This window comes from Rhipicephalus microplus, chromosome X, assembly GCF_043290135.1.
Source record: "Rhipicephalus microplus isolate Deutch F79 chromosome X, USDA_Rmic, whole genome shotgun sequence".
Taxonomy (NCBI): Eukaryota; Metazoa; Arthropoda; class Arachnida; order Ixodida; family Ixodidae; genus Rhipicephalus; species Rhipicephalus microplus.
Window position 1 is genome coordinate 149,166,089 of NC_134710.1, and position 27,815 is coordinate 149,193,903.

The 27,815-nt window shown below is 45.2% G+C and overlaps 2 protein-coding genes across 7 annotated transcripts in view; one reads left to right on the forward strand and one right to left on the reverse strand.

The window, feature by feature from the left end:
- Positions 1–415: 415 nt before the first annotated feature.
- Positions 416–27,815, forward strand: part of LOC142776896 (uncharacterized) — a 50,604-nt gene continuing 23,204 nt past the window's right edge. Inside the window, exons 1-7 of the mRNA XM_075881226.1 lie at positions 416–848; positions 3,646–3,724; positions 6,006–6,174; positions 7,497–7,538; positions 10,402–10,478; positions 11,579–11,682; positions 14,114–14,210. Of these exons, the coding sequence (XP_075737341.1) occupies positions 610–848; positions 3,646–3,724; positions 6,006–6,174; positions 7,497–7,538; positions 10,402–10,478; positions 11,579–11,682; positions 14,114–14,210 (807 nt within the window). The 5' untranslated portion in view covers positions 416–609. The remainder of the gene's footprint in view (positions 849–3,645; positions 3,725–6,005; positions 6,175–7,496; positions 7,539–10,401; positions 10,479–11,578; positions 11,683–14,113; positions 14,211–27,815) is intronic.
- LOC142775818 (uncharacterized) lies at positions 24,046–27,791 on the reverse strand. Of its 6 annotated transcripts, XM_075877974.1 has the most exons (7): positions 27,683–27,791; positions 26,639–26,768; positions 26,466–26,509; positions 25,686–25,745; positions 25,518–25,615; positions 25,349–25,462; positions 24,046–25,049 (listed from the first exon to the last, which is right to left on the reverse strand). In XM_075877974.1, the coding sequence occupies exons 2-5, from the start codon at positions 26,752–26,754 to the stop codon at positions 25,605–25,607; spliced, it is 231 nt and encodes a 76-aa protein (XP_075734089.1). In that variant the 5' UTR covers positions 26,755–26,768; positions 27,683–27,791; the 3' UTR covers positions 24,046–25,049; positions 25,349–25,462; positions 25,518–25,604. The 6 variants fall into 6 exon arrangements, 2 of the variants coding, with proteins under 2 accessions (XP_075734089.1, XP_075734088.1); XR_012887043.1 differs by having other exon boundaries at positions 25,518–25,745; positions 26,466–26,532; XR_012887042.1 differs by having other exon boundaries at positions 26,334–26,768.

Here is a 27,815-nt window from a genome sequence, read left to right on the forward strand (position 1 = left end):
ACGTTACGCCGGTAACGAAATGTGGCGATTAACTGTTCACTCTATATAGGGCTGGCAGGCGGTCGGGTATAATGACATAATTGAAGTCCTTCGTGCACGTATAGGCAGTTTGTCACAGAAGCAGACGCATGGTATCAGTCCGTCGCCCTCCTGCCGGCCGCACAGTAGCAGACGAACAGGTTATAGGTAGCGCCACCTACGGCGAGCGATTGAACGAGAGCGGGGACACGCGCTCCCATAGGAACCCCGCTATCTGAACAGGTCAGGAGTGTAGTAGGTCATGATACAAACTGCGCGGGATTTCCATAGTTGCCGGCGCTAAAGATATGACTGCGCTCCAGCTGGTGAATGTGGCGCTACTAGACGAATGCGTTTCTCTTTATTAAAGATATATTCAATACATAAAAAAGGCAGTTGAAGAAATGCTTTGTTTTTCAAATAACAATTATGTAAGTTATATTTGGTATTTAAAAAAAGCTTAAGTGGATTGTGATGAAAAAAATAACAACAATAAATAGCCATTCGATTGGCGGCAAACTTGACAGTAACATTTATTTTTATAAATATCAAAACAAAAAGTGTCACTTACTTCATCAAAAGCTAAAGTGAATGTTCAGAAAATGGTACCAGACGATGAACGGTTCAGAAGAAGCAGACGTACTGTTTGCGAACCAGAAGGACACACCGCAGAGGCAAACCTACACAGAAAAGGCGTGCAACATTTTGGACCCGGCCGTGTTGGTGTTGGTGAATCCGGACTATGACAACCTCGAATGTGTAACCCTCGTGTATGATGACTATGAGCTCTCTATAGAGGCATCTAGACAACTTCACATCTGCAAGACCAGGTTCGTATTGAAATTCTAATCCGCATCGTCTCCCTACCCTATCCATACTCCATTGTATTGTCACCTGAGATAAGCATCCTTGTGTAACTTCCAAATACGCATTGCGATCTCTTTTATGTGACTAGACTGAGTTTGAGCATGCGAAAATCGTAGCGCCGATAGAATTTCTTCTTACCATAGGGTGGAAGGGATAAAATGCCACGTTGTTTTGGCGATCATCGAATATCGAATGCATGCATATACGTTTATCTAGAGTTTGTACGCTGCAAATGCGGGTGTCGTCCTTGAGGCCAGTTTACGTCTTGTCAGCGATTTCAGCAAACTATACACACAGCAACACAAATACGCATATCGTAGTCTTTCTTTTCGTTCGACAAGCAGACTTATGTTTCATACTCCTTACTGCTTCTTACGGCAAGCAGTACAGGCGAACCCCTCGTTCTGAAGAGAATTTCTTATTCGCAAAAATATAAAGAAACGCAGCCAGTTACATCGACACAACCAAAATTTATTGAAAGAAGCCGCTGATCTTGCTCTCATTCACGTTGCTTTGAAGGAGCTTGAGGGCTTGAGTTTCGCAGCTTCGCAGGCTTTGCATGGCTTCGTCGTCGTTGTGGGCTTCGAGGAAAGTGCGAATGAAGTCGAAAACATGAAGAATTTCGCGTGAACTTACTCACCTTTATTTCGTTTGTGCTGCTTTCTCCACTGTATTCGTCCCTCTCTGTGCACACTGCCTATGATGCTGTCGCCAGGGTGCCGTCGTCCAGGGGCAGCGTCAGTGGGAAATAGAGCCCCCCTCCCCCCCTAGAATATCCGCCTGCTCGCCTTTTGAAGAGGGGGAGGGGGTACTTCCCCACAAGATCAAGTATAGTCTAAACAACGCATATGTTCCAAGGCTATCTGCCCCCCTGTGGGACCACACTTGTCGCGGGTGTCTCCGCAGTGAAAAAATCTTGGCGTCGCAGAACTTCTCGCGCACGATCAAGTCGGTGTCGGCACACAAGCAGTCGTGTGGTTCAACAGCGTCTGGTATCGCTTACCGACACAGCGAAGCGCGGCGCGACCCATGCATCAGGCAGTGGCTTTAGATCATCACTGTTTGCACAAGAAACACCCGCCTCCGGCTCTTTGGAACTTCCGTGTTTCCAGCTAGCTCAAGGTTTGAAAAAAAAAGTTGTGGATCTCTACAGGGAACTTTCATCATTGCGGGAGTGTGTTTTTAAAATCTCTTCACTGTCGAGAGGGGGCAAATGCATTGAATATCATGGACGTTCAAGGCTCGCCGGGAACGACAGATTTATTCGTTGCCACGACAGTGTCGCTTTTGAGAGATTTCGTTATGGAAACGTTCAAATGTATAGGTCTAATTGAACGCGCGATAATTTCATGCTTCTAAAGAAGCCACTACTAACCCAGAGGCACTTAAAGTTCTACTTATACAAAAACAAGAAAAGAAAAAATAAGATAAACATGGTTACGTTTGCTTCAGACTGAACGCAATTACTGTTTTACAACCTAAAATATCGTATGTGTGGCGACAGAATGCGATGCTCTATTTATTCATTCTTCGTCGAAAATTGTGAGGTTATTCATTGACGAGAGTGGGCACTCCATCGACATCTGTTACGGAGGCGTTGCCAGAGGAAAGAGGGAGGGAGAGGGGAGCGGGCCAACTTGGCTGAGTAGAAGATGAAGAGCACATCAGTAGCGTAGCCAGAGGAGGGGGGGCAGGGTTCATAACTACATTCTCGCCGAAATTTTTCTGTTATGCATGTGTATGTATATATGCACGCATACGAACACGCTCATGAACATACCTATAGCATTGTTGAAGCCGGTCTGCCCCCCCCCCCCCAACCTCGAAAGCTTTACATTTTACATGTACGCACACGTACAAACCCACGCTAGAACATACATAGAAGAGGGTCAACCATGCTCCCCCTCCCCCGCCGAATAAAAAAAAAACCGGGTGTCACGGAGCATATTTTTTTTACGGGTATGAATATTTATGTGAGAGGTTCGTATATACGTCTCTATGCAGCTAAGAAATATACGTATGTAAAGAAAACATATAAGAAAAGTAGGGAGGTTAACTAGACTAAGTCCAGTTTCCTAGCCTACTCGGGGGAGAGAAGAATAAGGGAGTAAAAGAGAGATGTAGAGAGAAGGAGATGGACATTGCACACATGGTGCAGTGTTTCACAGGTTGTCGCTCAGTGAAGTTGCCCTGAATAATTGTAGAAGGGCTCATGTGGCTTTCCGGCTGATGTACTTGCAGACCAAGCACCCAAGATCTCCTGAGCAAAAGAACGACCATCCGGTCTCCTCAAGGCACACTGTAGAGTCCGTCGGTTTCGTTCAAAGTCGGGACAATGGCAAAAGACATGGTCAAGAGTTTCTACGTAATTGCAGTCGTCACAGTCGGGGGAGTCAGCCATACCGATGCGATAACTGAACGCATTGGTAAAGGCTGCGCCGACCCTAAACCTACACAACATTGCAATGTCACGTCGCGAAGTCTTTGATGGCAGCTGTAGTTGGAGTATTAAGCAGAGGTTCTACAATGGTTAGCAACTGAAGGCCTCTGGCCGCCCATAGTTATTTGTTTATCAATCTTCGAGGCTATACATGGGTAAGAAAAAACAGAAATAAAGAGATAGAAAGAGATAAAAGGAAAGAGAAAGAAATGCATGGAAGGAGCGAGAAATAGAACGAAATGTTTATAGATAGAAAAACCACTAGCGGAGGACGGTTATAGTCAGTAGCGAGTGAAAAAGCGGTGTCTGTAACGTCGCAGGGAGCTCATCTTCCGAGAAAGCCATGTGACTGCGGCCCCCGTACTCCAGGCACCATACAGCATCATGGCCACCATTCCGGTGAGAATTATCGGCGCTGTGCTTCGACGCTTAATCCTCTCTAATCTTAAAAGTTTCCCAACGAAAGAGATTAGGCAAGAAAGGAGAAAGTGGTAGATGTGTGTGTGTGTGTTGCAAAAACGCTGTCTCGCTCGCGCGAAATAGCTTTCGTTGCCGGAACGTTATGAAGCTAACAAGATTTGCTAGATAAGAATTAACAAGATATGTTAACAAAAGAAAAGTCAACAAGATCGCCGGAGCAACAAAGGATCTGAAGGTATCAACTAAGAGGTATGAAACGTAAAAGACAGGGATTGCGCTCAGCCGACATCTCTGCCGGTAAGCTGCTCTCCCAGCTAGACAATGAATATGGTAAGGAGAAAAAAAAAACACTGAGGCGGAAATAAATAATATCGCCCTTGTAAAAATCTGTCCCGACTGTCTGAGAGTTCAATTCACCACGGTGGTCTATGGTTCTCGACTGCTGACCCGAAGGTCGCCGGTTCGAATCTCTGCTACGGCGGTAGAATTTCCGATGGAGGCGAGAACGCTTGAAGCCCTGCAGTGTGTTTAGATTTAGATGCACGTCGAAGAACCCCAGCTGGTCGAAGTTTCCGGAGCCCTCCTTACTACAACGTCCCTCATAATCACATCGAGGTTTTGGGATGTTCACCCCAACAATCATTATTCTTGTGTAGGAGTTAGACGGCACCTTTGTTTGCTCACTATAAAGGCGTACAACACGTCGACTGTCACATGTGCGGTTTTCGGTCAACATGATCAGTTAACGAGAACGTACAGCAGTTTTTCCATATTTGTTGTCTGCGGCTAGATTAGGAAGTATTTCCCCACTTTCGGGGGACGCAAAAGAGTCTCCAAACATGTTTCAAGTTTTCAGATTAAAGATGCAGGATCGTTACTATTCTTACATGGCGAAAACTTGCACGTGTTAATAAAATAACTGAAATCGCACATGATCACCTTTATACGGTGAAAGAAGGAAAAGAGAGCCAAGAATACGGCACAAGGCAAGCGCTAAGTTAATGAGTGGATAGCAATATCATGGCCCACGCCAAAAAATCGTGGGCTATGGCGCTCGTCTGTATCGACTTCCGGTTCGAGAAGCCGTGCCGCCCGACAGGCAATCTTGCCAGTGCCGTCGCTTTTTGCTTTCCTCACAAATTGCTGCTTTATATGTTGGATTGTTATGCAGCTTAGATGAATAACAAATGCAGTCTTTGCGTGGCAGGTGTAATGGTATGAGCAATCATAATCCTATTCAAGCAGCATGCACCTCCGGACGTATGTCCTGCGATAGCTTTAACACTTAGCGGTTGTTTTGTGGCATGGGCCTTTCAGACGCTCAGCTGTATCATAAATTTGACACACAGTAGCGGATGCGAAATGGGCTATGCAAATATATTGTATCGGTGTATACTTCATCAGGCAGAGTACGCGTACTTATGTAGTCAACCTACATTGAGAATTGGCACCTTGGGTTCATATGTGTGAGTGATTTTGAGGTGACCACAATTTGTGCTCGAAAATACCAAAACAAGCTGATTCTGCAGAAGATTACTGCGTGTTTCAAAGCATAAACACGCTGGAAACCTGCCTCTCACTGTTCCTCGTGTTTGCCCATTTCCACTTTTGGCCTCGTTCTCTAAATGCGCGAAATATGATGTATTCGCAAAAGAATTCTAGAACACAATCACTAAGCAAGCGGCTAAAACACGTCGATGAATCGCACATGTTTCCTACTCTGTTACACAGCGCAGCAGGCAAGTTGAAGTGGCGAAGCAATATGTCTCGATCCAGAAGTACCGTAACAGACGACGTGCCATTTTGCTATCCACATGACTTGCTACATTTTCTTCCGTCTACGTCTTCCCTCCCGCTATAAGTAATAGGTATTACCACGTGTAAGTGCGAATATTTTGAACGTGTTGCTTGAGGTGAACTTAGCGCTGCAGCCACGGAACCACAGGCATCCATACCTCCCGATCTGATTACATTATTGATGCCTTCACTCATTTCTTAGTCTGAAGCAAGGCATTCATTCATTCATTCATTCATTTTAGGTTGACATTCGTTTCATCTCCGGCAACTGAATGCTTGGCAGAATATCAGATTTGTATTCACAGAAAACTTGCTTCTTCCTCTTTTTAAAGCGGAGTCTGCCCATAATAATCAATCACCGTAACTCGAGATTAGCTCGACTAAACTGACCCCGTGCATGGGAGGCACTGCAGCGTAACACGTGCTCGCGGCGTTTTTCCGCCACACCGTCGGTCCCCTGCAGAAGAGCCTGCTGGACAGCGAACCATTCCGGCAGCTCCTGGAGGCTATGGAGCTGCGCGTGTGCTCCAGACAGCGCGCGCTGTCCCAGGATTTCCAGACGTGCCTGACCTACACAATTGTGGCGCTGGTTGCTCCGGACTGGAACAAAGTCGGACGGTACCTCTGCCAAGGTGCGCACCATGCCCGACGGATCTCTTTTTTCATACGGCGTAGTTACACATAGAACAGAGAGTCATGGCTGCACCCGTCCTGCAAAAAGTTGGCATGGTCGAAATTTGCACGCGAACGCGGTTTCGACATCAGTGGACAAGCCGGCCGCAAGTGCCCCCCCCCCCCCCCCACCCGCAGCCTAAAAGAGCACTGGCACAGACGTTTGAAGGCGAGATAACTCGTGAGATAGATTTTGTGTGTATACAAACACGCGTAATCTTTGAAGTATCAACAAATATTATTACCTAGGACACATTTGAAATAATTGTTAAAGTGCATGCCACGCCACCGCACACGAAACGCGCCTTTGTTTTTGATGTAAACAATCAATTTCCACCTGCGCCCCGAGATAGCGTTGGCTGCCGTGATCTTTGCGAGCGCTCTCTACTTTAGCAGGCCTTTTCAATGGAAAGAGAAGGGCAGACTTACGGACGTCCTTGCCTAGGAAGCGCACCTTGAGGCGGTCACTCACAATTGCGGGTCCTCCCCTTCCACCTTTTGAAATAGAGCTGTGCGCAAGGCGCTCTCGTACCCTGCTTTGTTTGAAAACCAATCTGTGTGCCGCTTCACTCGGCACTTATTGAAACCGAAACTGCGACTGTCTCCAAAAAATTAATCATCACATGCTGGAGCCCACGAGATTTTAAGCAGCGTTGAGTGGGACATTAGCCTAAAAGAAAGGACGAGATGCACACTTCGACTTAATTGATGAGGATTTGCGAGCACTGAGTTTTTATTTCGAGTTATCAGACAAAAACAACAACTCAATAATTCCAAACTAATAACGTCAGTAGTTCTGGTACGAAAAGTTCTTTACACAGTGTTGCTTTTTTAGCGCTTCTTTAGTTCTTCATTGACTGTAATAGCAAACTACAAAAATAGTGCAGGCTGATCAGGCGCTAACATCGCCCCGAGTTTGCGTTTGTCTGGGCACGGTATATGCATTGGCAAATACATTCGACCGTTAGTTTCATGTTCATCAGTGAACCTCTATGTGAACGTGACATTAATGACCAGACTTTCGGAACAATAGTTTACCAGTCTTAATTAAACTACGAAAGAAATCACACGGAGTATGCATTAAGAAAGAATTCTTTCTCGGATTTCGAAATGATGTACCCACGAATTCGTTTTGCGTCTCAAACAAAACACTTAAAATGTAATCAGTAAGTCACTGGTAATTGCTTGATGCATTCAGAAGATAGTTAATCTTGCTCATTTGTCTTTCTGTTTTTGTTTTCTTTCATTGACCTTCTTTTATTTTTCATTTATTATTGTGCAGGGAGAGACTTCCTAGTTGCCGACGGCGTCATACCAGCAGTAGGTAATTGTGCTTTTCTGACTGCCTATCTTGCCTCTGTGTTTTGTTTGTGAACTTCGAACGCGGGCCCACAAGAAGCTAAGACTGTAATAACAGCGAGGCCCTTTATGCCAGCCGTCTGTTCTAATCCGCGAAAGGTCGACTATCACCATCATCATCATTAAACGGGACGCGCTATCTTCGTCCTCTTCTTCATCTTCTTTTTCGATCCCAGAACACGGGCGCCGATTTGCTGCTTGGCACTCGATAACTCTGGTGGGTGAGAAGAGAGAATTTGCAAGTGTGAAATTCTTGAGGAAAGGGGTCATTTTTTATTTATTTCAATATACTGCAGTCCTGATGCAGGGCTTTTGCAGGAGTGGATGAGCTATACAAAACTAATACAAGCAGAGCAACAATAATAAAACAACACTACAACAATAAAACTGAAATACATTACAGCAATATATAAGAAAACATCACTATGATATTGCAAACATGATCTTTACCTGTTTTCTAAATGGACAATAGGGGCATCAATGAAATTTTGTAATGATAGTGAACGAATACTGCCCGATAGGGAATTCCGGAGGTCTAAATACGTGGGAAAAAACTAAATTTGAATGTGTTAGTATGAGCAAATAAAGGGTTTGTGTTCAAGAGGTGGGAGCTGCGGGTGCAAGATTCTTCCATAAATGCGATGTAGGTACCACCAAAGATGCCAGGAGAGGAGTTGATCACTGTATATAATCGTTTTAAAGATTCGATACAATAACGAGAATGTAATGGTACAATGTTCAGTGATTGCAGAGCCTGTGTTGGTGAGAAGTTGTGGCTGTAGTTAAGGCATATGAAGCGGATGGCCTTACGTTGAACGCAATCAAGGATTTTTAGGTCACCTTGTTTGTGAGGGTACCAAATGACAGATGCGTATTCTAGAATAGGGCGAATCAACGTTTTATACAGAAGTAATTTGGTATTACGGGGGGATTTAGCCAAAGTACGGCGCAAATAACCTATCTTTTTTAGAGCTTTCGTGTTGATATATTCAATGTGGTTGGTCCCGGAAAAATTTTAGTCAGAATCACACCCAAACATTTTTCTTGTGAGACTCTTTCAAGTTGTATACCATCAGAGTAATAATCAAAGGAAAACGGATTCTGTGCATTGGATTTGCATGACGACTGACATTCATCTGCCATGTTTCACACCAAGAGCTGAAAGAAATGAGCGATTGTGAAAGATGGTGATGATCTTCTGCAGAATTAATGGGTTCGTATAATACGCAATCATCTGCATAAAGACTTATTTTAGATGAGGTGAAGTGAGGTAAATCATTATTATATATGAGGAATAGTAATGGGCCTAGTACAGATCACTGAGGAAGACCTGACGTTACGTCAACAAGGGATGAATCCACTAAGTTAAAGGAAACAAATTGTGAGCGATAATGAAGGAAACTGGCGATCCAAGAAACAAGACGGGAATTATTGAGTATGGTATCTAATTTCACTAGCAACTTAGAATGAAGAACATAGTCGAAATCTTTAGAGAAGTCAATGAAAATGGCATCTATTTGATTTCCTATGTCTAGGTTAAAGGCGACGTCATGAACAAAATCGACTAATTGTGTAACCGTGCTGTAGCCTCAACGGAATCCGTGCTGAGCAGGCGTTGGAATTTCATTGGAGTCGTGGAATTCAATGATATGCTTGTGACCATAGTGTTCCAACATCTTGCATGACTGCGGCGTAAGAGATACTATTAGCCTGTAATTAGATATGGGTTGTTTATCACCAGATTTATACACAGGCAAAACTCTCGCTATTTTTTATGAAGATGGTACTTCACCACAGTCTAGGGATTTCTGGAAAATTACAGTGAGGTAACGGGCTGTCCATGCAGAGTATCTCACAAGAAAGGAATTCTGTATGCCGTCAGAACCGGAACACTTCTTGGTGTCGAGATTCAAGATTAAGTTCAATACACCTTCAGTGCTTATTACAATATCACCTAGTTTATTGGTTTGTACGTCATGATTAAAAATTGGAACAACATGATTGTCGAGGGTGAAAACTGACTGAAAATGAAAGTTAAATGCATTAGAAACCACGATGAGGTCGTTTGTAATGGTGTCATTAATCTTGAAAGAGAAACTGGTTGTTGTACTAGGCAAGACTGAAGTCCAGAACCTATGAGGATTAGATTTAAGTAAGGGTTGATGAGTGGTTATTTATAACAAGGCATGATTCCCACTCACGTACCTACGATACGAAGGCGTGTATCGTAACCACTATCGGCTATCCAGGCACGCTATGCAGAGCAAAACATAGCCTTGTATAGTATACAATTGCAAGGGGGTGGGAAGGAGAAGTGAGATTGAGGAGGAAAAAAGTGAGAAAGAGTAAATCATAGAGTTTAATGGAAGAAACAAATGTACAGATGAATATCAAAGGAAAGAGAAAAAAAGGCAGACGGAGAGAGAAAAAGAATGAAATTTTTATACAGAGAGGAAAGTAAACGGGCACAAAGAAGAAACTGGAAAAATAAGGTGAATGGAGAAGAAATTAGAAGAAAAAAAGAAGGCCAACATGCTCAGAACTTTTTTCCAGCTTGGTGCTTCTATACGGTGAAGATGGCGTAAAGTTAAACATATTTTTAAAAATTAGGATACGCTGTATTGAAATAGGCGATTTCTACAGTAGACGTTTATAATAGTCTTGTGTGGAGGTTGAATATGCTTAAAAACAATGAGACAACTGTCAAATTGCGAAAGTAAGAACTGCTTAGTTTTGCTCTTTCTTCTTTCGTTCATTAAACTACACACGATTAGATAGTTTACACAAGAAGGTCTCTATTCTCATATCATCTCTTTTTATGTCACAAGACTGGCAAATACTGGCTACAAAGACAAAGACCGAGCTGACACTGTGTGGTCTCGGCATCAGGCTGCGACATATGACGGTAAGTCGGTGCTACGACCTTGTTCACTTTTTTGTGCTCATCCATAATGGAGAAGGAGCGGTACGAATACGAAGTTGAGAGTACGGTGAAAAGTGCGGTGCTCATTGAGCATGATTCAGGTTATACTGAGACACTTGTTGTTAAGGACACTATAATAGTATCCATGTGTCAAAGCCAACTATAGTTGCAGCACCTTGACGCATGACAAACCAAAGGTCTGTTGTTTTTCATTCGACCGAACCATCCTGATGCCCTTCCCTGTAACACATGCAGTGTTATATAGACCCGACAGAGGAAAAGTAACCAAATATTGCTAGCTTATAGAAGGGCAACCTTGCAAATCTCGTATTGTAAGTGCACCTACCTACCCTAATTACTGTTTGATCCGGGAGAAGAACTCTGACTAAATCGCTAGACTTGAAAACAAGTAGTATTTGAATCTTGTCGTTGCCTTGATGACTTCAGCCACTGTGGAACCAGCAAATCTTCATCATAGAATGAAACATAAAGCAAAGCTAGTAAACCCTCTGGAAGGAACATCAGCAAGCTAGGTTATGTTGGGCTAGGTGAGTGTACTACTACTACTGCTACTACTATCACTCTCTACTACTACTACTAGTACTGCTGCTGCCACTACTACTGGTATACTACTACTATTGTTGCTGCTGCTACCACTAGTACTGCTATTAGTATTACTATAGTGAAGAAGAAATCGATCACCGATCTCGTGACTTTTTCTTGTATTGATGATAGTTGGGAGATAATATCAACGTACTTATTCTTCACAATATTATTATTATTATTATTGCTGCTGCTCCGGCAGGTGGGTAGAGCACTGCTGCACCACGAGTGTCAATATCTTTTTTTTTGATGTTTTAAAGAAGACAGGAAAGCTCATAAATACATTAGAATACTTGCGTGTTGTCACCGACCGCTAAAACAGAGCATTTATGCATTTGCCATTGCATCAAGTATCAAGAAAGCGGCTTCATTGAATTAAAGCCGATGGACGACGTTTCCCTCCATACTATATATGTATGTACATCAACACTTTGCCCCAACCATTTTTCCGCTCAGCAATCTCCAACATCTTTTCGCAGCTGGTCGACCTTCTGGGAACGTCAAAAATCAACCATGGAACTTGGGTTCAGCTGCATGAGAATGAGGTTGCGATAGAGCCCATGGAGTGCTTCGTATTACCAAGGTATGATTGTCGCTAAGTTAGCTCTTCCTACACTTCTGTCTAAGGCTTGAGCGCAAGAACAGAAACTTTTCGAGCGCACGACCTACACAAACCACCTGTACCTTTTCCAATATAGAAAGCGCCGCACCTTGCCTGATCACTCGCAATGCGCGATATGAGGGTCAATCAGAAATAAGTCACCTGAAAAAACTAAGTCGATCAGCTCACTACCGTCGGAGTCATGTATCACTTGATGCGACAGTCGAAGTTCACCGGTAGGCAAACCAGAAAACGACCGAATGTCAGGAAAATGTCCGCCAAATATTATTTAGTTTTTTCCATAAAATCCGTCTCGCCAAACTAAAATTTTAACTCGCCGAAAGTGATCTGTGGCGAATAAATGCACTGGAAGATATCAAATCGAGTCACATCAAACAAAAAAGCTGTTTATATTGATTTTCTTTCAAGATGACGGTATAGACTGACGAAAACAAAGTTTTTTTACAAGGTCTGCTATCGCCTGTATGACATTCTGAAGTGCACAGGAACGCGAGTCGCATGAGTTTACCCGATAACTGATTTAGGTACTACTTATGCCCTTGAAGGAAAACTTTGGCCCAAGGCCATCTCATATACTTTTTATTCAAATACATACAAATTGAACGCAAGAGTGCTCTAAAGAAACGGAATGATATTCTGGAAACAGCAGCAGAACGTTTATATAGTACCTCACATATTTCACGAAAATTGCCAAAAAATTGGTGAATCTTCAGAAGGATTAAAACGTGCGGAGTTTACAAACCCATAACTCAGCACCACAAACATATCTTTTTGAATTTTGTCAACCGTATTTGTCAAAATATCTCAATCATAGCAATAATAAACAGAATGACGACTTGTTGGAACTTGAGAAGGATTTTTGCTTAAGTCCTGCCCGGCCGTGGTGCTCTAGTGGCAAAGGTACTCGGCTTCTGACCCACAGGTCGCGGGATCGAATCCCGGCTGTGGCGGCTGCATTTTCGATGGAGGTGAAAATGCTGTCTCATGTGCTCCGATTTGGGTGATCGTTAAAGAACCCCAGGTGGTCGAAATTTCCGGAGCTCTCCACTACGGTGTCTCTTATAATCATATAGTGGTTTTAGGACGTTAAACCCCCCATAGCAACGAAATCAAATATCAATCAAATCAATCATTCCTTAACTCTTGTCCGGCCATATTAGCGGTGAATCTCAGAGGAGAGTATGGTACATACTATGGCCCCTTAGATGTACTACATTAGTTGGAGTTTACAGAATTATCTTATACATATACAGAGTACTGAAATCTGCATGAATTGTTTCAGTAGATGTCGCCGTATTCGACTTTATTAAACACTGACGGCTTAAATAAGAAAAGTTACGAGCTGTTCTACTTTGTGTGAGTGGATGACCAGCAAAGCTGCGTAGAACGCTCTTAACTGAAGTGACATATTATTTTGATGAAAAGTGTAGAAGGGCACAATGTTTTTTTCAGCGTTTGTTTTGTTAGGATCAACCAACTCGATTTGCAGCCCAGACGCGCCGTGTGCAGCTTATTTATGTTTGATAAACTTATTTATACCTGTATTTTTTAGTTAGTTATTCTGTTTATTTTCAATGCACTGGTGGAAATTAGTGGAATTGTTCTGTGGCACATACCTGCTAAGGGTTTTTCTGTTGTGTTGTTAACAAGTAGCTTTTCGCTGAGTTGCGAATTACCTATACTTATGTGCTTCTCTGTAAAAGTTCACTTGCTCTAGAGTCACTTCATTTTAGCTTTTTTTTTTTTGGCAAATGCCACACACCTCATCACAATGGATGTCCCCGTGGGCTTGTTTTACGAGCATCACATAATCTTCAAACGACAAGTGTTTTTTCTCGTCTCTCCACGATCGCTATACGGAAAGGCCTTGGATCGTGCCCGCCAACTCAGCACTTAGCAGTGAAATGCTCAGCCACTCAGTGCTGTTATTGCTTCACATATAGAGCATAAGGAAGTACAAGCCATCGGGCAAGATTGAAGCGACCTGTACGGAGTGCTACAATTTACACAAACAACCATGGCAGCTGAAGTAAGTCAACGTAGGGTAATGCATTCCGTTGTAAATAAGCTTAAGCATCAGCGTCAGAATGAAATCATGAAATATGCGGCTGCAGCTCTCAAGAACTACCAGGAAACAAAGGTTTCCCATCTTATGAGGTGTACTAATTTTAAACAACACAGAATTTAAATTATTTAACTGTGACAGACAGCGTAATTGTTTTCCAAGAGCTAGATTATACGAAGAGGGGAATATTTCTTGCACTAAAAAAATGACAAACACAATTGACTAGTTATCGAAATTTGCTAATTGTCATTTAACGCAGTTCTTTCAGTGTGAATATTACAATTTACGAGTTACCAGTTTAATTCATTTCAATTGTTCTTGTTACAGCCTGAATATTGCAACGGCCACAGCAGTGTCCTTCAAACTTTTCTCCGACTGTCCATTCAGAAGCTTTAAGGACCTGAAAAAATTCTGGAAGAACACCGTAAGTGCGCTATAATGCGCTGCATTGATTCCTCCGATGACCACACACATTCCGTGCATGTACTCGCGTTATGAAAACAAATGTCAGGCGTAGTAACGGACCATTCGCGTAAGATATTACAGAAATGCAAGTTCAGAGTACAGTATACATAGTGCTAAAGCCATTTCTTTGTAATAAATGCTGCCCCCCTCCCCTTACACACCCTTCCGCCTCTGCCCTACTTTCGAGAGCAGTCACCACTCGCGGCACATCGGCAAATAAACAGCTGAGCTGAAGTTGTCTCTCAACTGAGCAGTCTAGTGATTCTGCCATGGATATTAATACGTTATCTCGTATGTCTACAGGGAGGATTGGCTTCCGTGCAGTAGCACAATGAGCGGTATTGGTTGATTCCGGTGCAAGCAAGCTGTGTGTGGTGCGTTTTCGTCCTGAGTGCCCGAAATAGCGGAGAAGGGCGCCACTCAGCAGGGGCTCTATAGGGTCACACCATTATGTTTTGTTCTTAACCCATCGTGCCTGACATCAAGTTTACATCACCGGCGAAGCAGGCACGTGCGATACATGCAACAAATTGTGAAAATGCCAAACAAGCGCGTTTCCTGCTGGCAGAAAGTTATGCTTTCTTCCTTCAAAAGCGAATTGCATTAAGCTACCTGCGCTGTCTTGAAGCCTGTTGCATTTCGATGAGTGCATAGTCAAATATACGATGAGCGCGTAGTCGAACACCCTGTCAACCTTGGCCGTTCTCTCACAAATACATAAGTAAATAAATGAGTCAATAATTCTTTTACGTCAAGTAATCTCCGCCCTGCTTGTCATGTGGTGCCTAGCAATGAACGAGGTGGCTGGAAAAGAGGCAAAAAAAAAAAGGGTGTTTGCACAACAAAGAACAGCTCACAAAAAAATCCCGTTAATGCGCACAAGGAGTCTCAACAGCTTTTCATGACTATCATTCAATGTAGTTATCGTACGTAAAGGATTTTTAATGAGCTGCCTAGAATGACACGGAATAGAGAACCTACACTCTAAACACTGTGGACGGTATCGAAGCAGTAAAAAGGTCAAGCTACTCTTCAGAGTATTCCTCTACTCCAGCAAAACATTAGATAGAGGGAAATTCATTTTCACTCTGCATGAAATGAGAGATTGAAACTGTTTTTTTACTCTATCTCTGAGAGAGTGGAGTACCCATATACTCTTAAGGCATGAGAAAGTAAAATGCGGCTATACTCTTGATCTTGATTACATAAAGATGCCTTGGCACATTGCGAGTGATTATCACCACCTAATAGGCACACATATATGCAGTGAAACGTACTGCATTTGTTTGCTGAGGCGTTAAAGACGATTAACAAAAAGAACAGTGTTTTCAGCGCACGCCTGTGAATTTCATCGCCCAGGAAAGCACTTGGAACTCCTAATAACCGTATTTTTTAGCTTTGCATCTGTGTAGTGAAATAAGCGAATAAAGTAAAAGCTCGTTAATTCGGATTTCACGGGACCGGAAAAACTGTCCGAATTGACCGAATGGAAAATTATCGAATGAACAGGGAAAACAACATTCAAAATCAAGCTGCAGAAGCATACCTTTATTTGTTGAAGTATTTTGTAATTGTCGTCTGCGTTTTTGTGCAGATTCTGGCTGACATCACAATTCTTCTTAACTGTTCCAAATGGCCAACAGCATGCGAGCTGTCGGCAGTGTTCAGGCAAGCGTCCACTAATATTAACAGCGCCTCCGAGACTTCCCGTGAGGTGCGATGAGGTCGCGGCTGTATCTCCTCGCATGATTCTTCGTCGGAATCGTGGTCTTCATGGGCGCCCGTTACATCATTAATAATCTCTTGATCGGTCAGGAGACCACTCGTGGCGACACCATGATCGATCGCGATGTAGTCCTGAAAGGTCACATCTGTAGAAAGGACAGCATCGAAAGTCGGGCAGTCAATGTCGGTGGACTCGGCTGACACCTCCTCGATGCCATCGTCAGCTACTGCTGCATGCTCGGGCCTCACAAAACCGCTGTGCCGAAAACAGTTGGCGATTACTTGCGGCGGAGTGTTTTTCCAGATGTTGGCGATGATGTGGACTGCGCCGAGTAAGTCCACTTGATACAACTTTCCAGCTTCTGAGCATAGGTTCATTCGTTCTAGCAGGTGCTTGCGGTACTTCGACTTCACGTAGTGAATGATGCCCTGGTCCATCGGCTGAAGAGCAGACGTAGTGTTGGGTGGCAAAAAAACTACTTTGATGCTCTTCAGTTCGACTGTACAGTTATGGGCACTGCAGTTGTCAACAACCATAATTATCTTGCGGTCCTTCGACGTGAAGTGCCGGTCCAACTGCTGCAGCCAGCCGCGAAAAATGTCCGATGTCATCCATGCCTTCCTGTTCGCTGTGTACTCGACAGGAAGGCTTTTGACGTTCTTAAAACAACGTGGCTTAAGCGCCTTCCCGACGACAAGTAGTGGCAAGCGCTCCGTGCCAGTCATATTGGCGGCAAGAAGCACAGTTATCCTTTGCTTGCACTTCTTGCCACCAATGCACGCGTCCCCTTTGAAAGTCACCGTCTTGTCGGGCAGAGCTCTGAAAAATAGAACAGTTTCATCTGCATTGAACACGTCACGTGGTTCATATGCGGCGATGTGCTCCAGCAGCTTCACATTTCTCCACTCGGTGGTCACGCTTTCGTCAACACTGGCCTTTTCGCTGCACACACTCCTGAAGACAAGTTCGTGTCTCTCTCGAAACCTCGCAAACCACCCTTCTGACGCTTTGAACGATTCAATGTTCATCATTGCAGCGTACTTCTCACCTTGCGCCATGATGAGAGGCCCGCTCAAAGGCAGATGCGCGTTGCGACAGTCAGTAATCCACCGGAGCAAAGCTTCTTCGAGCTGGTGATGAGCTGCGGTTCGCAACCGCTTTCTAGAGGCATGAAACTTCTCGCTTTCGAAGGCTTGTCGAATCTGTTGTTTATTTTTCACGTACGTTCCTAACGTGCTCCGCTTCACATTGTACTTGGTCATAACCTGCTGTCGCGATTCGCCGTTCTTCAGTGCTTCCAAAATTTCCACTTTAGTCGCCAAGTTCTTCGGGTCGTAGTTCTGCCGCTTTTTCGGCGTTGCCATCACTGTAGTGCACGATGGTGGTGGCATGCAAATACGGTCACAATGGAAGAAAAAGAGAACTCCGCAAGAAGAAATGCTTCCGACACGACAACACAAGGGAAAATCATAGAGAAATAAAAAAAAAAGGTTAAGAGTGGACACTCCCGTAGACCCCAGCGGCTCAATCGACCTTAGCACACCTGGTGGTTGGTGAGAGCAAGTGGCGTGCGCTTCCCGTTTCGGTTTCACTGGCGCAAATTTTGAATTTCTTTGCATAACCGACGTTTGGCTATGACGAAAGTTCATGATTTCAGACCACTTTTCATCGCCCAAATGGATAGTTTTTGTAGGTCATTTTGATTTAGCGATTCCCTGTTTTGTTTTGTTCAGTGGTTCGTGCGAATGCGTCGTGACGTAATTTTTATTTTGATTAAGTTATAATAAAAATAGATGCAGGTAATGATAATTCACTAAGGTTTATTCATCGCGCTTGTGTTTTTCTTTTGAAACAAGTGATCAATGTATATATCAGTCAAAGAGACAAAGTATCCACAATGTTTTATTCAAAGACAAGGTAGAGTCTGAGAATATAAAAAGCACAATATGACAAAGGTAGACAACAAATGCATCTCGCGTTACAAATAAATTGTAACAAATATTGTAACAAATACAGAGAGAACACAGACAACGCACACATCGCTAGAGTTGGCAGAAGCCGAGAAGTTGGTGAAGTATGACACACCGGGCCAGTGGGTAAGTAAGGATCTATGGCAAAAACACAGCGCACAATGCTGATGAAGAAGGAAGAAGTGACATATACACAGCAATGAAGTCGCGAATCACGTCTGGGGTTAACCGAAATAATGCATAGAAAAAAAAGCGCACAGAAACCACACGACACAATATAGCAGAAAGGCAAAGGTGCAGTGTGCTGGCTGTGCTTAAGAACAGCTAGCCCAAAATGAAAAAAAGCAGATTTGGTGCCTGCTTGTCCTTAGAAAGGTAGGGCTTTGCAGCTTGCTCACTACATGAAAAACAAACTTTATGCTACAACACTGGCAGGTCTTGTGGCTCTTCTTATGCGCCGCCTTCGTCAAAAACTTAAGATCCCAAGTGATTTGCATCTGGGTGTTGCTGTGACGCTTGCGAGCTAAAATAGATTGTAGTCATCACTTATCCAGAATTGTGGACCTTAATTGGTGCTACGAGAGCGGTATTACAGGGCTAATAAATAGCAGAAGGAAACCACTTTGGCACATTATTTTTCACAAAGGCTCTGAATCTTACGTTATCACTCAAGCTATATAAAAATAAAATGGCAGCGTTCGCAGCCCCATCAAATGCTACAAGTTTAGGTATTCTTTTGAAAATTTTGATGGGCGAGATGAGGAGGTTGACGAGAAGCTAAAATACAAAAAGTGTGATAACGTGAACCGTGCCCACTTCATACTGTGTTCCTTACCCGCTCGAAGACATTTCAACAAGCGGTTTTGTTATCCATACATTACTTGAGCTGGAGAGATAAAGCATACACAGTGACCAAGCGACCCACAGTAAAGTGTACAGTTCGCCTGCATTTGCTACAAAAATACAGACAGGATACCCAACATTCTTTTTAAGGTTATGCAAATCACTTCGAGCGAATACACAGTGTCCCTACTCCTCATAGCGGGTAACCAAAACAATGTATGCAACGAAGGAGTGGTTAGTCCAGTTGAACTGAATATAAGCATATAAGACCATAATGAAGTATGCTGTAACGAAGTAATAACATAACAAAGCTATTGCAGGATTCGGCTCAACTCGAATACTTTAGTGTAAACCCGCCGCTAATTGCTAACCTTTGAACTTGTCAAGCTGTATGCCTGAGATTAAAGACTGGAACCTAACCCTATCTAAGTTTCGGTTCACAAAACGCACATGCCAACATAAACGAACCCGGCAAAACATTTTCAGAAACTTTGCGTGACACCCAGCAGAGCAGAAATGAAAATCGCCAGCACTTGACAGATGGTGATACAAAACATCGCACACTTCCAGGTGATGTGCAGTGGCCTCAATCATGGCAAGAAAGTGAGATTCAAGTTGTTGTACGTATGCAAAAGCTGCTTCTGATGGCACAGTGAGATTCCCAAAAAGTTTGCTGGGGACGTGGTATGCTTTGAGCATTGTGAAATACTGGTGGGTACTCTTAAGCGTCTCACTGTCGTCTTTCAGTAACTGTGGGCAACTGCAACCATCACATGCATTCCGAAGGAAGTGTTCGATGAGAAAACCAGCTACATAATATGCAGCGGAGTCATCGATAATATGGGAGTGAATGTTGGTCGCAAGTTCAGAGAGATCGTCTAGAGCGGGAAAGTCGTCAGGCTGTGGCTGTGCACACTCCTCATTATCCACAAGAGACGCACTGGTGAGGGAGAATGGCGAGAGCTGCTCCTGGAGGAGGTCACATTCATCATCCTCGACATTTCCGTATTCTGACAGCTTGAAGAGTTTTTTTATGCAGATGTGCTTCAGGCCACAAATAAATTGTGCTACATTGGAGTTGGCGTTGCAATCCTGTTTTTGCCTAATGTGGCCAAATATGTTCTCCAGAGGATCCTGTTGAAGCCTGCGTGTTAACAGGTATTCAAAATTGTAATTTTTGGAGAGGTCGTCCCATAGTTGACAAATAGCCTGAATTGTAATTTGCCAACCTACGATGGTTTGTGGTTGACGTCTGCCAACAAACTGCCATGATGCAATCTAGGGAAGCTGGCATCGGAGGAAGTCAATCAGCTCTGAATCATTTTTCATGATTGCATGTCGCAGCTTTTGCGAAGTTCTTTTTTTACTCGAGCTGTTAAAGGCATCGAAAATCCCGTCCATACGATCACAAAATTGAGCTGTAGTGATGGCCGAGGCAGGCAGCACCTTCGCATACACCATTGCCGTGATAGCAATCGAAACTGATGCACTGAGGACCTGAGTTGCTCTGCTGACCTTCATATTGTCACGAGGTTGTGATACACGCAGCACTTGAGAGGAAGCACGCAGGAGTCAGGGCGGTGTCAGGCGAACTGTTTATTGGGCGAACTTGTGCCCAGCAAAACGGGGCCAAACACAACTCATAGCAACAGCGGCGTGAACAGTCGTCGGCCGACGGAAAAAAAAGAAAAGACCCCCAGTGGCGCACTGCGCCGGCTTTTTATACACGCGTCGTAACGCGTTCCAAAGTGGCATACAAGATAAACGCGGCCTGCGTTGCGCTTAACAGAAAGTGATAGCGTCTTCCTTCGCAAACGAAAAGAACCGCACGTGTCAGTTTTTTATACACGCGTCGTAACGCGTTCCAGAGTGGCATACAAGATAAACGCGGCCTGCGTTGCGCTTAACAGAAAGTGATAGCGTCTTCCTTCGTAAACCAAAAGAACCGCACGTGTCACTACCCCCCTCTGAAAAAGCATCGTCCCGATGCTAAAGACAGAACATAAGAGAGAGTACATGCAATAAATTACATTAACAATGCGTCACAGCTAATCAGCGCGCGTAATAAGGTTTAAGTCGCACCACGTGTACGACTTCGGGTCGTGCACGGCGTCGTTGGGATGACGTTAAGCTATCGGGCACGATCTCATAGTCCAGTTCACCACGACGTCGGACTACCTTGTAGGGTCCAAAGTAGCGTCGCAGGAGCTTCTCAGACAATCCCCGTCGTCGTATCGGCGTCCAGACCCAGACAAGGTCACCTGGTTGGTATTCGGTGTGGTGTCGTCGAAGGTTGTAGTGGCGCCTGTCGACCGTCTGTTGGCTCTTGATACGCAGGCGGGCTAGCTGTCGAGCTTCTTCAGCGCGATCCAGGTAGCTGGCGACGTCGAGGTCTTCTTCGTCGGTGCCGACCGGTAGCATGGCGTCAAGCGTCGTTGTTGGGCTCCGTCCGTAGACGAGCTTGTATGGAGCAAACTGCGTCGTTTCCTGCACGGCCGTGTTGTACGCGAAGGTTACATACGGGAGAATGGCGTCCCACGTCTTGTGCTCGACGTCCACGTACATGGCCAGCATGTCGGCGATGGTCTTATTTAGACGCTCGGTGAGGCCATTCGTCTGTGGGTGGTACGCGGTGGTTCGGCGGTGGCTTGTCTGACTGTACCTCAAGATCGCTTGCGTTAGGTCAGCCGTAAAGGCCGTACCTCTGTCGGTGATGAGGACCTCGGGGGCTCCGTGGCGGAGGACGATGTTTTCAATGAAGAACATGGCGACCTCGGTGGCAGTGCCCTTGGGCAAGGCCCTTGTTTCGGCATAGCGGGTGAGGTAGTCAGTCGCTACGACAATCCATTTGTTGCCAGAAGTTGACGTCGGGAACGGCCCCAGTAAGTCCATGCCGATTTGTTGGAATGGCCGTTGAGGTGGTTCGGCGGGTTGCAGAAGTCCGGCTGGCCTAGTTGTCGGCGTCTTGCGTCGCTGACAGTCTCTGCATGTTTTTACGTAGTGGGCGACGTCGGCAGCGAGGCGAGGCCAATAGTACTTCTCTTGTATTCGTGACAGTGTGCGGGAAACACCAAGATGTCCGGCTGTCGGGTCGTCGTGTAATGCTTCCAGAACCTCTGGACGTAACGCTGAAGGTACCACGAGGAGGTGGTCGGCGCGGAGCGGCGAGAAGTTTTTCTTCAGGAGGACGTTGTTTCGCAGAAAAAACGAAGCCAGTCCTCGGCGGAATACTTTCGGCACGTCGGCGGTCTTGCCTTGCAGGTAGTCCATGAGGATCTTGAGCTCCGGGTCAGCTCGTTGGCGTTCCGCGTAGTCGTCGGTACTTATGGGTCCCAGGAAAGAGTCGTCGTCCTGGTCATCCTGGGGCGGCGGATCGACAGGGGCGCGAGACAAGCAGTCGGCGTCGGAGTGCTTTCGTCCGCTCTTGTAGACGACGGTGATGTCAAATTCTTGTAGTCTGAGACTCCACCGTGCGAGGCGCCCTGATGGATCCTTCAAGTTAGCTAGCCAACACAAGGCGTGGTGGTCACTCACGACTTTGAAAGGCCTGCCGTACAGGTAGGGGCGGAACTTTGATGTAGCCCAGATGATGGCAAGGCATTCCTTTTCTGTCGTGGAATAATTGGCTTCTGCCTTCGAAAGTGACCGGCTAGCGTAACTGATGACCCTTTCAAGTCCGTCGGTCCTCTGCACGATCACGGCGCCGAGCCCTGTGCTGCTTGCGTCCGTGTGAATTTCGGTGTCAGCTTCTTCGTCGAAGTGCGCCAGTATTGGCGGCGTTTGCAGGCGTCGCTTTAATTCTTGAAATGCCTCGACTTGCGGCGTTTCCCATTTGAAGTCGACGTCGGCCTTCGTGAGGTACGTCAGTGGCTCGGCGATCCGCGAAAAGTTCTTCACGAAGCGCCTGTAATAAGCGCAGAGGCCAAGAAATCGGCGTACTGCTTTCTTGTCGGTGGGTGCAGGAAAGTCGGCGATCGCAGCTGTTTTCTGTGGATCATGGAGCACTCCCGACTTGCTGATAACGTGGCCAAGGAACAATAGTTCCTCGTAGGCGAAGCGGCACTTTTCTGGCTTCAGGGTAAGTCCCGAGGCTTTGATTACCCGAAGAACAGCTTCAAGGCACCGGAGGTGCTCGTCGAAGTTGGAAGAAAATACGACTACGTCGTCCAAGTAGACGAGGCAAGTCTGCCACTTCAAGCCTGCGAGTACTGTGTCCATAACCCGTTGGAACGTCGCAGGCGCCGAGCAAAGACCAAAGGGCATGACCTTAAACTCGAATAGGCCGTCTGGTGTTATGAAGGCAGTCTTCTCTCGGTCTCTCTCGTCTACTTCGATTTGCCAGTAGCCGGTTTTGAGATCCATCGACGAAAAATACTTGGCGTTGTAGAGTCTGTCCAGAGCATCGTCTATCCGTGGGAGGGGATACACGTCTTTCTTCGTGATGTTGTTCAGGCGACGATAATCGACGCAAAAACGTAGGGTTCCGTCCTTCTTCTTCACCAACACCACGGGTGATGCCCACGGACTCGTAGACGGCTGAATGATGTCGTCACGCAGCATTTCGTCGACTTGTTGCTTGATGGCCTCGCGTTCCCGTGCAGAAACTCGGTAGGGGCTCTGACGGAGCGGACGGGCATATTCGTCGGTTATGACGCGATGTTTCGCGAGAGGGGTCTGACGAAGCCTCGACGACGACGAGAAGCAGTCCTTGTATTGGTGGAGTAAGGCTTTGAGCTCCTTTTGTTGCTGCCTGGAAAGGCTTTGATTGACGTCGAAGGCGGGCGCGGACACTGCTGTCGACGTTGCGGCTCCCTGAGAATCAGTGAGGGCGAAGGCATTGCTCGCTTCCACAAATTCGCTTAGATGTGCTACCGTCGTGCCCCTATTTAAGTGCCTATATTCGTTGCTGAAGTTCGTCACCATTACCTTGGCTTCGCCGTTATGAAGCGTTGCGACACCAAAAAAAAAAGAAAGAAAAGAAAAGACCCCCAGTGGCGCACTGCGCCGGCTTTTTATACACGCGTCGTAACGCGTTCCAAAGTGGCATACAAGATAAACGCGGCCTGCGTTGCGCTTAACAAAAAGTGATAGCGTCTTCCTTCGCAAACGAAAAGAACCGCACGTGTCAGTTTTTTATACACGCGTCGTAACGCGTTCCAGAGTGGCATACAAGATAAACGCGGCCTGCGTTGCGCTTAACAGAAAGTGATAGCGTCTTCCTTCGTAAACCAAAAGAACCGCACGTGTCAATATTAGAAAAAGGTTTCTGATGAACGTGCCGTTCAGTCAACTTTAGAGCCAATCGCAACCGCAACTCATGTGAGGATTGGTAAAGGCTTACAATGTTCGACCAGTTAACGATGTCATCCCCAATGTATAACTTGTGTGCTTGGACATTATTGTGTGTTGTTTTAATTAAATGCGGTACATCGAAAATGTAATACACCCGCTCACCATTAACTTTAAAAAAAGGCTTTGCTACAGTCACTCTTAGTTGGTTAGCGGGACTTACATTTGAACTGCCCTGGTCACAAATGACTGCTTTCACTGCAATATTAATGCTCCTAAGCTCCAAAATGAGTGACACCAGCAAGTTATGCATAACAGATGATGGTGTTGATATGTGCCCTATAGTAAAAGCAACCGGTTGAACCCACTTTCTCGAAACACCAACAAGAAAAAAAAACCAGTGCTCGATCAGCAATGGTTGAAGTGCGATGAGTGCCATCATCTGTAAAACCCTGGACAACGTCTCTTGCAGCATCATAGTACAAATTCTTTTTGAGTGCTATTTCGTCGAAAACTAAAGCGCACACTCGGTCCCGTTCATTCCAAGCTTGAGTATTTGTTGCAATGGAAGAAAGGATTCCTGGAATTATGCCTGGAGTCGTCTTTACATTAGCTAGCCACCTCCTTAATGAACGCCGGGAGGGCAAAGAAAAATATGGAGTCAGAAATCGGTATGCTCGCGGAGCTCGGAAGTTTAAGTGAAGAGCGAATTTCTCGAACCACACGGGAAACCGCTTGCCCTTGCGTTTGGGCCTCAAGCGAACATGTGCAGAAAGAAGTTTAAAAACCTCCTCGGTGACGTGCGGTCGGATAACTCCAAGGGCCTTTGAAGTCGATGACGGCACTTGGTGAGGCTATCTCCGCAGTCTCTTGATAGTTTTCCGCTGTGCTACTACTTTGGCTTGCAGATGTTTAATGGTTTGCTTGAACTTCATTGATGGAGACATTGTCGCTGGCACACAGGAACGCACTGCAATAAACAAAAAAAAGAATGTAAAAGCGAAGAACAACTAATCCCATACGAGCACTTTCCTCGCTCTTTCAGACCCAAGGTGCACAGCTTTCTGTGGTGCAAAGTTTTCGATTCCACTACCTAAAAACAAACCATTCACAATGTTGACAATGCACACAAAAAAAAAATGACAATCACTGAGAGCCCACCCTTACATTTTGTAAGTCACACGTAGTGTCCTTTTAAAGATAGTTTCCTCAGAATGTCCTAAATATAAAATAGCACATTAAAAACAGCTGCAATAAAAGCATAGTCACCATTTTCTTTAGGGCACTCAGGCGTGGAGCTGTTGGCGGAGACGTCTTCTGGAGGGTCTTGTGAAGCTTGTTCAGTGCCTCAGACAGTGCTGTCGGAACAATCTTGCGAGCAGCCTGCGGAAGTCTTTATATCAATCCACTCTGGTGTTGAAGTGAACATACAACTTACCGGTCACACAAGTTCCTTTTGTGACAGCTGAACGACTGGTTAAGGTTTTCTCCGGCAAGACAAAGTCAGCAGAAGTTCTTTCACCAGCTACAGGGGAGCTGCCACCCGCAGAAGTTTGGTCAACAGTCAATTTGGGTAAAAAAAAAGAAATCGCGACACTGAACGCACCCTGCTCATCGGGGCACCTCAATGTGTGGGAGCCGCTTTTTGAAGCCTCTACCGCAGGTCCTGAAGAAATGAAATTGCGACAATGTGTCAGTAAGAGGCTTAAAATAACACAAACTGAAGCTCATCCGCACCTTGCAGTGCAGCTTCTGCAGTCATGTCACAGTCACTATTTGAAGCGAAGCTCAGAGAACCCGCATATATGTGCAGTTGGTACAAGTTACAAAGCTTGTATCATGGGGAAACTTAAACAGCTCTTTCAAACGCATAAATTGGTCGAACGTGGAAGAAAAGAGAAGGCACCAACTAGGAAACAAGTAATTTGTGATTTTTGGAATTATCAACAGTGCCAGCTTTCACTGATGAAAGGTATATGTACATGTGCACTCAGGCTTGAAGATATCGTGAAATAGCCCTTTAAAGTCTTTCAAAACAAGTTGCGCAGGTCAAGAGCATCAAAAAACGACAGAAATGTAAAGCTGCTGTTAGGAAGGTAATAGCCCACAATTCACAAAATTTAAGACTTTCCAAGTGTTACTTCTATAGTGAGGTTTCTCCATCGGCTACAAAGATCTTCGCAGTTAACTGTCGCCACTGATTCAATACAAGTGGCTGCTATAGCACATATTTGAGTTTCAGTCAATCACTTACATGGTGCAGCTAGTTGCACACTGGGAACAGCCATTTTTGTAAGCCTTGTGTGCCCAGGGTCCATGAAACTTTGAGCAGTAAAATAGTCGCTACAAACCCTTTACGTTGCGTACAATAGGCTGGCCGGCTTACTCAGGAGATCATCGCGTCCAGCATACTGCATCCATGCTTTCATTCTGCATTGGCAATGAACTATCAGCTGAAAGAGGAAGTGCTTGAATAGTGATTTTTTATTGTTACCCTCACTGAGCAAGTACGAACAGTAAGCCTAAAGACATGCAAACCATACAAAAGCTTTAACACACCTGCCGTCCCGTGGTATGCGGAAGAAACTCGTCCCAATCTTCTTGTGGGTTCTGCCATTGTTGAAGCACCACGATACACAGCAGTAGATGCCGTAGCTTGGACCGCCGGACGGCATGGCATCGGCGCGGTCTGAAAATAGTAAGTGGATGCTTCGCTGTCAAATTATGAAAAATATATGTGCACGTCATAAGTGAACCAGCAAACCCCTTTGAATGATTAACTAATCTGCACAATACAAAACCAGTGATACATCTCTGACCCATAAAACTCTGACTTACAAAGCTAGACGTCAAGACCACGTACAAAGATCTTCAGTAGTTTCCAGGCCGCTATCCCTTGTAATGCAATGATATCGCGGCCTGGGAACTTTAGAGCACCTTCGTGCGTACGCAGTATCAGTAGTACATTGGGAAGAAAAATCGTAGTTGAAATTTGTGCGGTAAAATTATATTGGGAACGTCAAAAAAATTTGTGGGCAGCTTGCACTAGTGGCACAAGGCTAGCGAAGAAACGAAGATGATGGCCACTTGGCTAGTCCAGATTTGCCTCCAGCACACCAAGAATTATTCGTGTTCCGAGCCTTCGGGAAACGCGTCGTGAAGCATGCGAGGCCCAGCGAACACTTCTCAATATTTTGCACCGAGCCACCGAGCCTATGACCTAGCTGCCCAGCTATGCTCAGCGCACAGACGCTCGCGTCCGTGGCAGACGCAGCACACGTCGCCTCGGCTTGACGCCGTGCCGCCTTTGCTATACTGCATAAGTTGCACAATGTTCCCATCTAGCCGCCGCATAGAGCTGCAAACTTTCTTTTTAGCGAACTTCCCCGTCCTTACAAGCTTCAGAAAAAGGTTACAACTGCGTGAATGAGACGCCACGTAAGAAACAAACTCGCACACACGAAGCGCAACGCGTGTGTGTGCATCTTTCTATGCTTGTTGCATGGTGTTTTATTCGCGCAGGTGTAACCGCTTTCTGAAAAAATGACCCAACGAGCCCAACAACATGTCATTCAACAAGCTTCGCTTGAAAACGTGCCTCACCTGTTATCTCACGCACGAAAACGCCGACGCAGTCGACATTGACGAAAGCGACGAAAGCTTCCCGCTGTCAGTCATGCATGGGCCTGTCGCTGGGTGGATGGTGTTTATGACAGTACGGCTGAAGAAAAATAAT

Coding starts and splice junctions, on each gene's coding strand:
- LOC142775818 (XM_075877973.1), bottom strand. CDS start 26,754: ATGCCGTCCGGCGGTCCAAGCTACGGCATCTACTGCTGTGTATCGTGG. Junction 25,746..26,465: donor TGGACGCGATGATCTCCTGA/GTAAGCCGGCCA, acceptor TCATTTCTTCAG/GACCTGCGGTAGAGGCTTCA. Junction 25,463..25,517: donor AAAAGGAACTTGTGTGACCG/GTAAGTTGTATG, acceptor AGACTTCCGCAG/GCTGCTCGCAAGATTGTTCC.